General features: G+C 40.7%; 1 protein-coding gene across 4 annotated transcripts in view; it reads right to left on the bottom strand.

Moving 5' to 3' along the window:
* The window catches only part of LOC126354587 (nucleolar protein dao-5-like), a 367,317-nt gene that overhangs the window by 50,575 nt on the left and 297,833 nt on the right, over nucleotides 1-18,909 (bottom strand). For 2 of the 4 annotated variants that reach the window (XM_050004336.1, XM_050004337.1), the window contains exon 3: nucleotides 12,172-14,992. The exons of the other annotated variants lie outside the window; for them this stretch is intronic. In XM_050004336.1, coding sequence (XP_049860293.1) covers nucleotides 14,510-14,992 — 483 coding nt within the window. In that variant the 3' untranslated portion in view covers nucleotides 12,172-14,509. Of the gene's footprint in view, nucleotides 1-12,171; nucleotides 14,993-18,909 lie in introns of those variants that run through there. 4 annotated transcript variants of the gene reach the window in all.

Genomic DNA, 18,909 nt, shown 5'->3' with positions numbered 1-18,909 from the left:
TATCAGCCTTGCACAGAGATGAAACACACAATACATTCAGTAGCGGTCTTCAGCCTGATACCACCATGTTCTTTAGCCAACGAAGTTTTCTGTAGTCATGCTTGTGGATACTTTAGAAGAAGCAGTTAGCATAGAGTGAATTGAAGTACAATGTAAATACTGTTACGTGGTATTTAATTCACATAAGGTGTCTTGCACAGGGCCAAAGCAGAAGATCCATCCTGTTTCCATCTATAAGATTCTATTGTACCCTTTATTTAGATCCTGAATGCAGTGAGGTTCTATCGCAATACATACGAGCTGTGAGTAAAATCCTGGCGATAACAATATAACAACCGTTTGAAGAGTTTAAAACTGATGGAATACCGCTTACAATGGTACTTCAGCAGAGCTCCATAGCTACCTACTGTCATTTCCCAATAGCGAATCGCTCTACGTCCATGTGTAGTATTCCGCACTTTTTATGCTGAGGTAATAAGCTCCTAAGCACAGTGAGAGTAACACGTTTATGAAAGAAAAGAAAACCAGAAATGTAGGGACTCAGAGTCATATAGGAGGTTACTACACTTTCAAATATAAGAGGCGTTCAAAAAGAAACGAGCCGGAGTGTAGAATGCGTGTGTAACGAGATGTGGTTCGTACCAGAGGGTGGAAGTTCACAGTCCGTCGCTAGATGGCACGTGTGCACATCACGTGACTATACAGAGATAACAGGAGCATGCATCAATCGTTCAACAGTGCCAGTCGCATTGCAAACCGTGACATGGAGGGGTCAAAAGAAGAGCAATGAGGTGTTGTTCGTTTTCTGACAGCGGAAGGAGTAGGAGGAACAGACATTCATTGACGAATGTCACAAGTGTACGGTGAATGCTGTATGTTCTTTCCTAGGGTCAAGGCGTGGCATAAGCGCTTCAGGGAAGGGCAGTTGTCGCTAGCCGATGATACACGGTCTGGAGCACCACACTGCATTACCGATGACATAGTCCAGCTAGTGGATGCTATGATTACTCAGGACCGCCGAGTGACAGTGAAAGCCATAGCCGCCATTATCAGATTGAGCGTCGGAAGTGTTCACACCATCATGAAGGAACGACTGCACATGAGCAAAGTGTGTGCCCAATGGATGGCCGACAGTCTTCAACCACACCAGGAGGGATGTCGAATGGCCCTCTGTCTTGCTCATCTGCAGCGCTATGCTGGAGAAGGGAATGCGTTGGTGGCACAAATGGTGGCTGGAGATGAGTCATGGTGTCGTCAGTTCGAACCAGAATCAAAACGACAAAGCCTCTAGTGGAAGCATCAAGGGTCGCCACCACCAACTTAAACCAAGGCCATCCACATGAGTGCAGGAAAGGTTATGCTGACGTTCTTCTTTGACCAAGATGGACCCATTCTGATTCAATTCTTGCAGCATGGGACAACAGTGAATGCTAAGCGTTACTCCCGAACCTTGACCACCCTTCGCCAAGTGATCAAATCAAAACGACCAGGCAACCTCACCTGTGGGGACATTCTGCTCCACAACAATGCAAAGCCTCATACGGCCAACACAGTCGCGACACTCCTGTCGGAATTCAAATGGGAGGTTCTCGGTCACGCTTCATACAGTCCGGACCTCTCTCCCTGTGAGTGTGTCATGTTTTGTCCCTTTAAAAAGTCTCTGAGGGGAAACGATTCACCTAGAACTACGACGTCCAGCTGCACGTGCAGAGCTGGTTAACATCGCAGCCCTGGAAATTTTATGAGACAGCCATTCACCACCTTGTGTCACAGTGGGACAAGTGTCTCAGCAGCCAGGGTCAATACTTCTGACATACAGGTACTGGTTTCTCTGGCTCGTTTCTTTTTGAACGCCCCTTATACCTAGTATCAGGTGCTTTTCAAGGTCATACAAGTCACACATAGATAATCGAAAATTGAAGTATTTTTAAAAAATTTAAGATTTTGCAAGCACAGAGAATAAGAAAGCATAATACATAATCAAAATTTATTAATTCTTACATATACCAATAGGCTCTGTTCCTTCCAGCAGTCTTCTCGGCGAGAATGTTGGGGGATTTTAATTTTACCCATCACTTCCTGTAAAACACTGTTTTATAACACTCTTCGTCTTTCTCAGTGTACTCTATGAGCTCTTCTGTTGCACATCCTTGTGAAATTTCAGTGTAGAACTTAATGCTAATAATTTGTGCAAACGAGTGGTCATAAATGCTGGTATGCCATTGGCTTTAAGCTCTGAAAATGGTCGTTCGGTTACTGCATGCACAACATCCAGTCCAGCACTTTTAGATAGGTATAATCATTCTTTGTAAGCAGATACAGGTGGAAATGGAGCTTAATAAACGGATTTCTCGTGTGTCGTTCAATGTAGTAAATATGATCCAATCCATTATTTTCGTCCAGGACTGCAATATGTGATCACTTACCAGTGCTTTTCATGGAAAATGCAGGTATTTTCTATTCCCTAGCTATTTCGAAGTAAACTGTGTTTAAAGCGATTTGTAAGCCTTTTCTGCACATCTGCAATAGCTTTCTCTTCCTCTTATTGCAGTTTATATTCTTCCTTCATGGCAGTTATCTTCGCTATATACTCCACTTTCCTTTTTTCTGCGACGATCTCTTCCATTTACAGTTTTCTTTTCGGTACACACAACGCAGTAACTACAAGCAAAGGCACAATTTCTACAATAGGGAGCAGTTTAAGTCTGTGCAATATACACTCCTGGAAATGGAAAAAAGAACAATTGACACCGGTGTGTCAGACCTACCATACTTGCTCCGGACACTGCGAGAGGGCTGTACAAGCAATGATCACACGCACGGCACAGCGGACACACCAGGAACCGCGGTGTTGGCCATCGAATGGCGCAAGCTGCGCAGCATTTGTGCACCGCCGCCGTCAGTGTCAGCCAGTTTGCCGTGGCATACGGAGCTCCATCGCAGTCTTTAACACTGGTAGCATGCCGCGACAGCGTGGACGTGAACCGTATGTGCAGTTGACGGACTTTGAGCGAGGGCGTATAGTGGGCATGCGGGAGGCCAGGTGGACGTACCGCCGAATTCCTCAACACGTGGGGCGTGAGGTCTCCACAGCACATCGATGTTGTCGCCAGTGGTCGGCGGAAGGTGCACGTGCCCGTCGACCTGGGACCGGACCGCAGCGACGTACGGATGCACTCCAAGACCGTAGGATCCTACGCAGTGCCGTAGGGGACCGCACCGCCACTTCCCAGCAAATTAGGGACACTGTTGCTCCTGGGGTATCGGCGAGGACCATTCGCAACCGTCTCCATGAAGCTGGGCTACGGTCCCGCACACCGTTAGGCCGTCTTCCGCTCACGCCCCAACATCGTGCAGCCCGCCTCCAGTGGTGTCGCGACAGGCGTGAATGGAGGGACGAATGGAGACGTGTCGTCTTCAGCGATGAGAGTCGCTTCTGCCTTGGTGCCAATGATGGTCGTTTGCGTGTTTGGCGCCGTGCAGGTGAGCGCCACAATCAGGACTGCATACGACCGAGGCACACAGGGCCAAAACCCGGCATCATGGTGTGGGGAGCGATCTCCTACACTGGCCGTACACCTCTGGTGATCGTCGAGGGGACACTGAATAGTGCACGGTACATCCACACCGTCATCGAACCCATCGTTCTACCATTCCTAGACCGGCAAGGGAACTTGCTGTTCCAACAGGACAATGCACGTCCGCATGTATCCCGTGCCACCCAACGTGCTCTAGAAGGTGTAAGTCAACTACCCTGGCCAGGAAGATCTCCGGATCTGTCCCCCATTGAGCATGTTTGGGACTGGATGAAGCGTCGTCTCACGCGGTCTGCACGTCCAGCACGAACGCTGTTCCAACTGAGGCGCCAGGTGGAAATGGCATGGAAGCCGTTCCACAGGACTAGCATCCAGCATCTCTACGATCGTCTCCATGGGAATATAGCAGCCTGCATTGCTGCGAAAGGTGGATATACACTGTACTAGTGCCGACATTGTGCATGCTCTGTTGCCTGTGTCTATGTGCCTGTGGTTCTGTCAGTGTGATCATGTGATGTATCTGACCCCAGGAAAGTGTCAATAAAGTTTCCCCTTCCTGGGACAATGAATTCACGGTGTTCTTATTTCAATTTCCAGGAGTGTATTTATTCACTCTCTTAGGTCTTATGGGACAAATTCGCTTGTGGGTACCACTCCTAATTTAGCGATATCTATCGGTATTTTGGAGAACAATATTTTGGATTGAAACAAATACATTTTTCCTCCTTTAACATAGCATTTCTTTGTAATACATATGATGTCTTTGCTGAAGTCAACGTGAACAATCTCCACGTAGTTTATGGTAGGTAATTAAAACTATATGCAGGAAAAACATAATTTGTAAGCATTTTTCTCTCTTGATTGTCAGGAAAGGTAGTTTGTACACCAGTTAATTTTTATGTTCTGTTATTACCCCAGTAAACGAACCGCAGAACGTTGTTAAACGCCACACAGCAACTGTTCAGCAACTTACTCATTAATTGACACTACATGGCAGCGGCGGCAGTACTTAATCGAGCATGCAGTACATCAGGGAATGTTGTTCAGGCTGGAACTAGCACGTGTCACATACAGGGATATTGTTTGGGGCGGATCTATCTGTCCAATGGCCGGGATAATGATTGGGTGGACCCATCTACACGAAGAAAATTCTTGGATAGGGTTCTTTATGGATCCACCCATATATGATCATCCAATGTATCGTCCAAAATGTGGATCCGCCAGTACTACGTCCAGGAATATTGTTCGGGCTAGATCCATCAAGTGGTACATCACAGAATATTTTTCAGGTTGGAACCAGCAAGTGGTACGTCCGTGGATACTGTTTGGTGTGGATCCATTGCGCAAAGTCCATGGTAATGCTTGAGATGAATCCATCTATGCAATATGCAATCATGTTCGGTATGGATCCACACATGTATGGTCTGGGGTAGCACCTGAAAGGTGGATCTACCTGTTTTATGTCTGCGGCTGCAACAGCCTCTGCCACCGTCGCCGCCGCCACTGCCTCTGATTACAGCTCTGGAATCGGTGAACAGAATGTCAAAGCACTCCTACCTCCGTACTCATCGAGAAAACTACAGATTGCATGGGTTCTGTGGTATAAACATTCGTTAAATACAGTTGCAAGCATCTACACCCTCACAGACTGCAATTTATCTACTACTATGTTGATCACATAATCTTTAACTTAAGGTTATCTTGCAAATTACTGATTTGCTAATGAACCCATATACATTGACATCTAAATGTATAGCTGCTCTGTATGTCATATACATTGAGAACACTACAAATTACGTGGGTATTGTGGTATAAACACACGTTAAAGATAGATGCCTGCATCTGTATCTCGAGCCATACAAACTGGAATGTGTCTGCTGCTACGTTGATCATGAGATCAATAACTTCAAATTCCCTACATGCTTCTGCCCACCTGTGACTGGCATCGGATGATTTGCTTCTCTGGCCACTTTACGCCATGTTGCTGCACCATTGGTTATAACGTGATGCACCAACATGCCAGTATGTGGCGTTGCGTTTATATCTACCATTAACAGAACACACATTCTAAGAGGTGTGCTGATTGCCAGTCACCTAACATTTGACACATGGTGCCCTACACCTGATGGTCGACGCTCCACTCCCTGACGCTCGAAGCCTGATGCCTGATACCTGAAGCCGGATCCCCGGTTCCTGATGCCTGATGCCTAGTGCCCAACACCTGACAGCCCTCAAGAAACTGACACACCTGCACACACAACAGTGCAGTCGATCTAGGAGTTAACTGAAGGTAGAATTAAACTGAGCAGAAGATTACTTAATCAGAAGTAACACCATCTTTGATCTTTAGAGTGAAAAAGGAGGCTCAATAGTTGCAATTGAGCAGCTTTCTGTGGCAGTGGAAAGTATCAAACTGCCTTCCCCCAGCGTGCCAAACATCCCTCAGATATTAGGGAGCAAATTGGGACCAAATGAGGAACAATTTGGTTTGTGTTTATTACTGGAGAACTTGGACATCCACCTAGTGATATTTGTAGAATAAATTACACGAAAAATGGCACGCTTCTTAGCAGGAAGAATTTAAGTGTGCTTATACCCATTAGAGAAGCGTTTTGTAGTAACATTACAGATACAAGTGATCGAGTGGAATGTCAGGAACATTTATAAAAGGGACGGTCTGTATTGTTAAAGAAGGAAATGTGTGGATCATTTAACTATTATACGCGTAGTAAATTATCCAAGTTAGACACTGAGAGACTTCGTATCAAGGCGAATCTGCCGTTTTCCACAACACAGGAACGACTGTGCGACAGCAAGATGAATGTTGTAAGAAATCGTAGGAAAGCACTGGAAACCATTTTGAGGAACTGTAAACACGTTGTAACGATACCAAACAAAGTTTTATTAACTGACGTTAAATCTAATGTTCTAATGAAAGAGCTGCCTGGAATATTGCAGCAGTTTTGTGTGGATGACTATTATCTTTAGTATTTGGACATAACTCAAGACTCAAGATTCAGTCGAATTTTTTAATAAATAGTATCAAACTATGATTTCTGATTTAAAGGAGACTGGCAGGTAAACACCAATGTGACTGTTGACAACGGTAAAACAGTTACGATTGACAGTTTAATGTGGATGTTCCTCAGTTGTAAAACAAGGATATATAAGAAATAAATATGTCGAATCATAAGCCCAGGCATGAACAAATTTGTGAGTAACCACCATATAGATTTTATAACACTTTCAGACAAGCGACTACAAGGAACTTTTATGCGTAGTCTGGCTAAATAACATGGTTTTACCAGGTTGGAGATTACAATATGCAACTAAAAAATGGATCGTATCTGATTCTGTGCAAGACTGTTCAAGTGTTTTGAACTAAATGTATCGTGTCTTTGATCCTGTGCAAGACTGTTCAAGTGTTTTAAACTCTCAACTAAAAATATTTGCAATGTGCTCCAATTCACTCCATGCCAATCACGGCCATCTGGTGTCAGTTACCGAATAACTTATTGGGTAGCTGCTGTGTGGTGTTTAACAACGTTCTGCAGTTCGCTTACTGGGGTAATAAGAACTCTTTCTAACACTCAAGCGAGAGAAAAGTTTGCAGATTATGTTTTGTCTGCGTATAGTTTTAATCATCTACCTGTAAACTACGTGGAGATTGTTAACACTGACTCCTACAAAGACAAGATAAGTATTACAAGGATGAGCTATATTAAGGTAGGGGAAACGTATTTGTTTCAATCCAGGACATTGTTATCCACCTATCGATAGATATCGCCAAATTAGGACTGGTACCCACAAACAAAGTTATCCCATAAGACCTAAGGAAATCAGTAAATGTATCACACAGACTTAAACCATTCCAAATTATAGAACTTATGGCGTAGTTACTGTGATGCGTGTACGAAAAACAAAACTGGAAATGGAAGAGATTGTAGCAAAAAAAAGCAACTGGATTATATAACGAAGATAACTCCCATGAAGAAAGAATATAAATTACAATTGGAAAAAGGAAAGCTACTGCAAACATACAGGCAACTGCTTTAAATACAGATTGTGCTGAAATCTGGCAACGACTGGGGAATGTAAAATACCTACATTTGTTGTTAACAGCACTGGCAAGTGATCGTATGCTGGAGTCCTGGCAGAAAATCATGCATGGAGCATGTTTATCACTTTAAAGGACTGACGAAAAATCTGTCTATGAGGCTCTAATTGCACCTGGATCTGCTTATAAGGGATGATTATTTTGTCTGTCAAAGTGCTGGACTGGATATTACGCACCTAATAACAGAACAATCGTTCACAGAGCCTGAAACCAACGGAATACCAATTAATGGACACTCGTTTGCAAAAATTGTGAGCATAAAGTTCTATATGAAAATTCCACAAGAATGAGCAACAAAGAGGTGGTAGTATACACCCAGGGAGATGTGAAGTGTTATAAAAATAGTGTTTTGCAGGAAATAATAGGTAAAATCAAAATCTTGGAATGCTCTCGCTTAGAAGAACTGCTGAAAGGAACAGAGCTAATTGGCAAAGCCAGAAAATAGAAAGATAACAGCAAAACCTTAGATATGTATTAGAATTCCTTCTTTGTATCCAGTCATATTACTGGCTGGAGAAGAAATTAGAAGAGTCCAATTTAGATATAATTCATAAGTTAAAAATTAACCTGGATGTTATCAAACCGACACGAAATAAAAAGAAAGAGAGAGTTCTTTTTTGTGAGTGAATGTACATGCAAGAATTAATGAAGTTTGATAATGTATTATCCTTTCTTATTCGCTGCCCTCGCTAAATTCTAAGAAGTTTCCCATTTACGATTATTTATGTGTGTTGGATGTGGGTAGTTCTATGAGTTTGAAAAGCAGCTGAAACTTGATAGCTATATGACTTCGAGCCCCTACAGTTCTGGTTTTCTTTTCTTTCGTATTCGTAACACACTAACCGTGCTTAGGGGCTTATTACTCCAGTATAGAATATGCGGAACACCACACATGAACTGGCTTTTTCTTCTGTGTGGAGAGAGGTTCGCCACTGGAAAATGACAGGAGGTTGCTATGGAGCGTTCCTGAATTACCAGCGTAAGCGGTATTCCATCGGTTTTAAACTCTGCAGTTATCGCCAGAACTTGCAGCTCGTATGCGTTGGGATAGAACTTCACTCATTCAGAATCAAAATAAAAGGGTACAACACAATCTTACTGCTGAGAACAGAACGAACCATTGGCTTTGGCATTGTGCAAGACTACGTCCAACAGTATTTACGTTGTTCTCCATTCCACTCTACGCCAATCGGTTTTTATGGAGTATGCAGACATGAGAATACAGAAAACTTTTTTACGTATTCCCAGTCTGTTTTGAGTGCATCTAATCAGCTACATTCAGTCTGTCTATTTGCTTTCTTAGCTAACACTTATTTTACTCCAGCTGTAAGACTGGTGTGGGTATTTTTCCGGCATCGAATTTTTAGATCTACATTCTCAAAAGTCAACTTTTATTAGGTGTTGAAATCTGCCAATGGGGTACATACTTTAGAATTTTGGACACTAATTTGCCGATCATGTTTATATCGGGAAATTAACTCGCACTTTTTTTTACATTACAGACATCTTTTGAAATACTGTGATATCACATTAACTGATTTGCGTCGTACAGCAGATTTTTTTGTATTGGTCTCAATGAGCTATTTAAACATCGCAGTTTTCGAGCTGCTGATGAATTTTACAGACTTTTAGAATCTTTTCAACTTCTTATATGTGGAAACTATTTAATTTACGACTGCGTTGGTTTCTTAACCGTGCGGAGCTCCATTGGCCGCCATACGAAATTTTAGTATCGAGGTAGAAGTTCCTCAATTTTACAGTACAGCCATCTGCTGGAGACAGAAGCAGCCAGGATGTGAAAGTGGACTTGATTTTATTTCGTTTTCACGATGTGTGGGTTAGTACTGAAGGTAAAATTCGTTTCCAATAAATCTGAATTTCTAATTTGTTATTTATATTTTAAAAGCAAAAATTGCTTTGTCCATCCTTTGTCACTGTTAACAATACCAGACACTGCTTTCCATGCTCTCTACCCTACACTCCAGAAATCCCAACGATCCCTCCAAATGCGCCTTAATCTGTTTACCTCCTGTTGCAATCAATGGATGCTCAAGATGAACCCCTCCAAAACCCTAGTAGTAATTATAGGATGAACCACCCGCACATTCCGACTCCATGACTTCTACCTTATCATTTACAACCACCCTATCCAGCTGACTAACAGACTAAAGTATCTTGAACTAACCCCTGATTGCCAGCTAACATGGAAACCACACCTACTGAGAACCTAACAGAAAGTCCACAAGAGATTAAAACTACTAACAGGTCAGACTTGGGGATTACACACCTCCATTATTCACTATACCTGCAAAACCATGATCTGACTCATCGTCCGCTATGCAAATGTTCCATGCATCTCCACTGCATCAAAGCTCTCCAAGTCCCTCCAAATCCTTGAACGCCATACACTTCGTCTTGCTTTCCACTTCCGTTTGCCTTCCATCACCTGGGTCCTCTATCATTTCATCAAATTCCCAGTCCTCCTTACAAACATCAAACACCTCCACATCTCCTATACTGTCTGAAAGCTAGATTCCAGTCACTTCATTGTCTCACCTATGATTATCAACCTTGATATGCTGCTGCACCTTCACCTACACATACCTCCATTTCTTATCAGAATGCAACTTCAGCCAACTCCTTTTCCTAGAAAATGAGATCTGCTCAAATATTTATTCCTCCTACCAAATTTAGCTCTTCCTCACATATCCCTCTCCACATCAGAGCTTCTCTCTCCTTTCCCTCTCCATCCATTTCCTCTTGCAATCACTGCCCAACTCACATGGCACACTACTCCTCATCCTCTGTCTTTCCCACCGACTGTATTTTCCATCATCCACATCATCTCCCACTCTCATCTCCATAATTTTCCTATCTAACAGATCGCTATCTTCCTACTCACACTCCTTTGACCCTATTGAACATACACTGTTCTCAGGCAATACCTGTCACCCTACTGCATGTACCCTAGATTGGGTGTTTTTATCAGAAGAATTTTCATCTTCCTGTGATGCATTGTTAAAGTTTATGTATGTCCGTTTTTTAACTCTTAATCCTTGATTTTTAATTTAAAATCGAAAAACTACAAATTTTGTTTGTATTTTTCATTGTAAAGTTTTTTATCTTGCTTGGCTGAAGAATGGAGAATTGGACCAGTGACAGCCCTCCCTCCACCCATATGGGGTGAGGGGGATGGGGTGAAATAACAATGAAGAAAAAAATTACCAGTGTAACTGCCCTTGTACAATTTTTTGGAAGTCGAAAAATTGTTTGCCAGTTCAAATACTTTGTCGTATTTGGCTGCTGAGTGGGGGCCCATACGATGAAGGTGCACCAGGCAAAATTTGCAGAAGTGAAGGTGGGGGTGAAAAGGCCCTCCCATCCCCTCCCCTCCTTGATCTTGCCATGTGGCAGGCTGTCATGATTCCTTGATTGACCTTGAAGGTAAGGATGAGCAATGCTGCTGTCATCGAAATAAAACATGCACAGTTGTCTCACCTGTAATGTGACAACAGAGATAAGAAAGCACTGATGTTGACATCATCACATGCTCTGACAGAAGGTACACTGACAACCTACTCCCATGCTGCAGTGAAGAACTGTTACAGGTAACAAAAGACGAGCTGCAACGGTACCGATCTGTGAAAAGCCACAAGCAATGGCGAGTGAGCCTTGAAAATGCTGGGGAAAGATCTGAAAATTCATTAAATAATCAGTGGTCGACAATCCCAGTACGGAATCCACCAGAGAATGCGTCAACAATCGGCTATGAAAGCTCCAACAATTTAGTAAGTTGAGCAAGATTCTGAAGAGGAAATGATGACATAAATGCAGTTATATTCAGTCACATCAATTTTATGAGCAGTATAGTAAAGCAGATGCAAGTGCTCAAAAGTTAAAGTCATTGTTGAGCCCACTGAAAACGAAAATAAACATTAGATGTACAATAATGAAATTAACGAGAAGCACAGTATGTGATTCCAAAACCTGCTCTAGAGAGTCTAAATATAAGCACCAGTTGCTTGTAACACATAAAAATAAACAACAGGCTTGTATGGGTAGAGTTTAATGAGTTCTTGGTTTGTTGGATGGTATAAAAAAGAAGAAATAATTTCAAGTACACATGATTCAGAGTTTACAGCTTGAGGTAAATATTGCAAACATTCATGAAAAGTGCCATTTTTGTGACCATAATGATTCGTTTAGCTTTTGGTGAATTGGAATGAGGAAATATGTTCACACATTTACTTCTGTCACTTGATTTTCAAAATTTGTAGATCTGAAATTTTCGTGTGTAACCATTTCTCACTCACCTGTGTATTCTTAAGTAGGTGCACCGAAAGTGACAGCAGCAAAACTGAGTCAAACTGTAAACCTCAGCTCATAATTCTCAAAGTACATTTATTTCGTAGATGGTATACTTTTATCAAAATAAATTCTGCCAAATTTTAATAAACAATGTCACACAGAAAAATTTATGGGAACAGCAGAAGATAGAATATAATAATATAGAGGCACTGATAACTCAGGTTAATCTTTATTACTGAATACAGTTATATTCAGTCACATCAAAATAGCTCCATTATGATTTTTGTATATACATATATATGTTGATTTATTAACAACAACAAACATGTATTGTCTTAGTGAAACACACAGTATTAGTATCGACATGTAGGCCTATGTTTTCAAGTTGGACAGATTAAGGAAACAATTACTCCCACATTGTTGATATCATTAGTATTATTATATTGAACATTGAGAGAAAATAGATTAGTAGATTACCTATTTATTGAAGATTCTCTATTCTCTGGCCTTCAGTAGAAGATGAAGAAAATATATTCAGTTTATTTATTTGAAGAACAGCGTATTATGTTTTATATTGAATTTCTGTGAAGTTGACATTGAAACTTGTTATACATATTACTCAGTTTAATATATATTTTTATTTGTGTTACAATCATGAGAAATTTGAGTATCATATAGTAATTAATTAAAATACTGAGATAGTCAGGCTCTTCTGCTCTACAGAAGAGAGAAGGAGTGTGATGAATACACCTGATGACTTAAGTTTGACATAAACTTCAGTCTAAATATTTGCCGACAATATTTTCACCATATTGGAGTTAGGGTTCACATATAGATAGTTATTCTGTAATTATCACGATTTTACTTACACTGCAGTACAAAAACCATGTAGAGTAAATGTGTAAAAGAAATATTTTGCTTCTGTTGTACTGTCAGACTTCTCTGATACTGACTCACAGAATGAGAGTAACTAAGATCATCAGTTAGTACTAATGAAGATTTCATCATTTGTAAATAGGGTACCAGCACTACAATTACTCCAAGTAATGAAATTTGTTACTTTTTAAAAATAAGAAAAATGTGCTGATTCCCAATTAGTATGATCTGAAAAGTTCAACAGAGTGTATTATCATACAAAAAAGGAACAATTCTATTGAACTTGTCTGTTGAGAGTGAGCATATTTGGGATTTCAAATAATGGGATTTTGCTTCCTCTGTTCTTTGCTGAAATCATGATCAAATTAGGTATGCTGTACCTATACCAATTCATACAAAAATATAAGGATCATTGGTTTCTATCAGTATATGCAGATTAAAAATAAACTTCATAGGATTATTATTTTTTAGTGATTTCGTTGCATTTTATTTTTATTGTGAATATAAATAATAGACAGATGTTTCTACACATTTCATATTACATATAGACATTACTTTGATTCATAGTAACATTATATTTATCTACATTGTACAATTTGTGATTTTTACAGTTTGTTAGTTTGAAACTGTTTTGCAGATCTTCAGCAAGACTTTTATTAAATTGTGATAAAATACTAAACAGTACTTCAAATCCAGGAGTAGCTTATGTTCACATTTTTGCTTATTCTGTGGCTTATCTGATGTGCTGTAGATCCACTGTTCTAGTTTAAATTAAAGCATATTGTTAGGGGCTCAGCCTTTATCAGATATCATGATGTGGAGAAGGCTGTATGGATATTCCACGTTACTTTTCCAGTAGGCTTCTCTGAGATCAGCATTTTTGTCATAATTTAATATGTATATTTAAACCCTGTGTTCAGTCAGATAGGATACATGTAAAGTTATCCACATGTATACAAGTTGTTGCTGGATAGAAACTTTTGAAACTTTACTTACTGTACTGCAAAAAAACTAAGGAACCATTTTTATCTTAGTTTGTCTCAACTTCATGTACGATAGCTACAACATAGACTTGTGTCTAAAGTTGCAAATAGTTAATATATTCAGCATAAAGATAACTTTTTCATTTGGCCCCTGTTAGAAAAATTACCCGTTTTTTGGAAGAAAATTGCTATTTTTATTTAAATGAAGCAATTTTTTCATGATGAATATTGTTGAAACCAAATTAAAACATCTATCATATTAATCATCTGTTAGACAACTTATGTAACATCAGCTAATATTTTTTATTGTAGCGAATCGAGTATTCACAAAGGGGAATGAATTTTCGTTCCACAAGCTGACACTTCTGTTTTTAATTGCAACACATTGTATTACCTTTTTGTACGTACTTAAATACTAGCCACTTTAGCGGTTAGCCCATTTTTTCTCTCAGAATTGAATGCAGTGACGTGACCATGTTTCAGTTTCAAGTATAAAAACCAGTGGATTATTAATGTAACTACACTTCCATTGAATGCAAACATATAATTTATTACTATTGTTAAAACTCATTTACTTACCGATTTTCTAGTATTTCCATACTGTGTACACCATGCCATACTTCAAACGAATTTGTGCACTTCTGTCTGACGAAATAAATAATGAACTATGTAAAACATAAACTCTAAGATTAAGGCATCTGCACTACAAGGCTTCCATCTCGCACAGTAGCTGACTGTGGCCAGATACTGGGTTGTACAGGCTTGATTCTCTCTGTGATAGGTATCTTTGTAGCCGAAGGAGAGGCCTCAAAAGGCTCAACTAGAGGAGCAACGGGGATTGTTGGTTCTCTCTGGGCGTGTTTGATTGTAGACACAAGTAATGTTACCAGAAGAACCATCCCACCGCAGCAAAACACACCCAGACCAACCAAACGGCAGAGCTCTAGACGGTGGTTAAACGCAATCGCGGTGCGATCAAGTACTTCCAGGTCGTAGCCTGTCTCCAGCACAACCTGACGAGGTGGAGTCAGGTGGCCCACCAGCATGGCAATCATGCCAATTAAGAGTAAGTTGGCGCCTCCCCAAATACCAGCGCGAAACCAAAGACCTTGGGAGCAACAGGATTTCCTTCTCTTAGCTGGATCCACCATATATTCGAAATCATCTTCATCCTGCAAAATAATGGACATTCATTTGTAATAAGTTGTAGGTGACATTATCATGATCAACTGTTAGTGATATAATACAGGGTGACTCAAAAGAACGGGAAATTTTGGAATGGAGATTAATGGACGAGCACAATTACTTCGCATATATTTATTTATATGAATGTATAGTACAGAGTATGCCATTGTTGAATGTCACAAGCATTTTTATTTCTTGAATATCATATCTGATAGATGAGGTCCCCCGCGGCGCATACATTCCTGCAGTCTGATAGAACGTCACACATGGCTCAACCTAACATTTCAGTAGGAAATCTGGAGATTTCCTCTCGTATTCTTGATTCAAGATCTTCTGTGGTAGTAGGTCGACTACGGTAAACCGCGGTCTTAAGAGAGTCCCACAAGAAGAAATCACACGCTATTAGGTCAGGCGATCTTCGAGGTCATGCAATGTCATACCGATCCTTCAAGTGACACGGTTACCAAACAACAGTCACACAGCTCCCATCGATGTCCGTGCTGTGTGTGCCGTTGCTCCGTCATGTTGAAACCACCTGTTGGCAGGAAAATCGGGCATTTCATGCGAAATAAATTTTTCTATCATCGCAACACAGTGAGTAGACGTTGCAGTGATTATGTACCTATCGTCATCATCAGAAAGTAGTGGTTTATAATGTCACTAGATGACATCGTGCACCATGCAGTAACCTTGCTGCAGTGCAATGCACGCTCGTGTAGCTGATGTGGATTTTGCTTAGGACAATAGCGAAAATTATGTCTATTGACAAAGCCACTGAGGTGGAAGTGAGCTTCCTCTGAAGTCCGTAGGATGGTAATGAAATTGTTTTCGTCATGAACTTTTGTTATCAAGCGTTCAGCGTATTTTACAGGTATCAGCAGATTGTTAGGTTGGCGCTGCTGAACGATCTACAGCTTCTGCGGATGGAACTTCATATCCATTTTCAGTATTCGTTGAACACTCGAACGATGCAACTCCAGAGACTCTGTGTGACGTCGAATAGAGCGCTGTGGGTTCCTTACGGAAGCACTTCGTACTGCCTCGATACTGTCTCCCCGTACGAATGGTTCTGGCTCTCCGTGCAAAATGGTTCTTCAAGGCAGAACCAGCTGCTTCAAAAATGAGGACCCAGGTATTGATTGTATGCATTGAGGGAAACGGCCATACCATCCGACGTTGGAACGACACCGAAAGTCTCGACGTTTGGCCTCCACACTTCCATTTTTGTTATAGGCTTTTGCCACAATGGCACGCCACACACCGTTCCCTTGCTCCATGTTTACTGTTTACGAAATGGCAAGACAGTGCGAGCAGTAGAGTGCATATGTCATTTGCAGCCTCCTACCTCGCAGCATTGCCACAACTCTTTCCAAAATTTTCTATTTTTTGAGTCACCTTCTACGACAAAATCAATTAACCACTTAATGAAATACATTCTAAATATGTTCTATTTCTATCCCTACCGCAAATTTTTAAATTTAATTTTTTTTTGTTCTCCTAAGTTTCATTTTTACAAATTCCACCATCATTCAGAAACACACCAGTAGTCTGTATTAACAATTTGTTACATGTTAGGATACACGCAGGAGTTATTGATAGTTACCATAATTTTTAATGTAAACAGTTATTTAGTATCTGTTTTGCTGCCTTTGTCACACTAAATACCAAAAGCACAATCTGTGTAGACATTCTGCTATATGTGTTATGAAAATATTATGTGTAAGTTGTAATAAGGAAAATGAGAGAGAGAGAGGGAGACTTCTGGTTGAAATCTGTCGAATATTTAGAATGGACTTTTTAAAAAGATAAATACAAGCTTAGGGAAATTAAGAGTCCACTATCTGAAAAACAGAATCTCGTTTGTTGCTAGAATTGTGTAATTTATTTCCCTGTCGTTCTATCTAGACACTGTTTTAATCTGAGACCTTGAATAACTCCTCTGATGATTTTAGCGAGAGCAAACATTGCCAGCAGGAGGAACAGAAATTGATGAAATCAATTTTTTCAGGACAGCAGCAAGTGGCACTCAATATTATTTATCATCTGGTTTCTCACAATTTAAAAAGAGCGTCTCACAGTTCCAAATAGTCGGCTGATTGCATTGCTGGTGTCAGAGATTAAGTTGATTGTATAACAATGTTTTTAGCGTGTATGGTCATATGTACAAACACTGTTATACAAACAGCTTCGTCTCTGGCATTGGCAATGTAATCAACCAGCTACTCTGAACTGCAAATTCCACGGTTTCTGACGCGCTCCTGTTAAACTGAGCGAAACCGACCAGTAAAAAATATTGAGTGAGACTTGTGGCTGTCCTGAAACACTTTAAGATTTCTTTACTATCCAATTCCATTCGCTCTGTTTCTCAATGCGAAGAAGTCCTAGGTAAAAGAGCTCTGTGTATCAGTCTGTTGTCACGTGGCAACGTCTAAAGAACGCCTTCACATTTAGAGAAAAATCAAGTGAGGGAGTGGGTGGTACTGTCATACATGTGTGTCTACATGCATCTACATCTAAACTCAACAAGCACCCTCACATGCACCACTGTTTCTTCCTCTTTTCCCTTTCCAGCCGCGAATTTATTCCATATTTTTAGATTTCCAGAAGGCTTTCGAAACCGTTCCTCACAAGCGTCTTGTAACCAAACTGAGTGCCTACGGCGTATAGCCTCAGTTCTGCGACTGGATTCGTGATTTCCTGTCAGAAAGGTCACAGTTCGTAGTAATAGACGAAAAGTCATTGAGTAAAACAGAAGTAACATCCGGCGTTCCCCAAGGAAGTGTTATAGGCACCCTATTGTTCCTGATCTATATTAACGACATAGGAGACAATCTGAGTAGCCATCTTAGATTTTTTGCAGATGATGCTGTCATTGACTGTCTTGTGAAGTCATCAGATGATCAAAACGACATGCAAGATGATTTAGAAAAGATATCTGTATGGTGCGAAAAGTGGAAATTGACCCTGAATAAGAAAAAGTATGAAGTTATTCACATGAGTACTAAAAGAAATAGCTAAATTTCCATTGCGCGATAAGTCACACAAATCTCAAGGCTGTAAATTTAACTAAATACTTAGGGATTACAACTACAAATAACCTAAATTAGAAAGATCTCATAGATAACATTGTGGGTAGAGCAAACCAAAGACTGCGATTCATTGGCAGAACACTTAGAAGGTGCAACATGTCTACTAAAGAGACAATTTACACTACGCTGGTCCGTCCTGTTCTGGAGTATTGCTGTGCGGTGTGGGATCCGCATCAGGTGGGAATAACGGATGGCATCGAAAATGTACAAAGAAGGGCAGCTCGTTTTGTACTATCGCGAAATAGGGGAGATAGTGTCAAAGACACGATACGTGAATTGGAGTGGCAATCATTAAAACAAACGCGTTTTTCGTTGCGACGGGATCTTCTCATGAAATTTCAGTCAGCAGTTTTCTCCTCCGATTGCGAAAAGATTCAGTTGGCACCCACCTACATAGGGAGAAAAGATCATCACGATAAAATAAGAGAAATCAGGGCTCGCACAGAAAAATTTAAGTGCTCGTTTTTCCCGAGTGCCGTTCGAGAGTGGAACGGTTGAGAGACAGCTTGAAGGTGGTTCATTGAACCCTCTGCCAGGCACTTTATTGAGAATAGCAGAGCAATCACGTAGACGTAGATGTAGATGTATGTACGCGTGATGAACGACTGTTAGTAAGCAACGAAAGCGTTCGGATCCTTCTAATTTTGTCTTCATGGTCCTTTCGCGAGATATATCTACGAGAATGAAAAAGGTTCCCTAATTCTTCTAGGAACGTACATTCTTGGAATTTTAACCATAACTACACAGTCTGTCTCTTGGAATCTTCCGCTGAAACTGGATGACAGCCTCCGAGACGCTTTCTCTCTTCCTAAACG

This window comes from Schistocerca gregaria, chromosome 3, assembly GCF_023897955.1.
Source record: "Schistocerca gregaria isolate iqSchGreg1 chromosome 3, iqSchGreg1.2, whole genome shotgun sequence".
NCBI lineage: Eukaryota > Metazoa > Arthropoda > Insecta > Orthoptera > Acrididae > Schistocerca > Schistocerca gregaria.
This window is presented reverse-complemented; position numbering and strand designations above follow the sequence as displayed.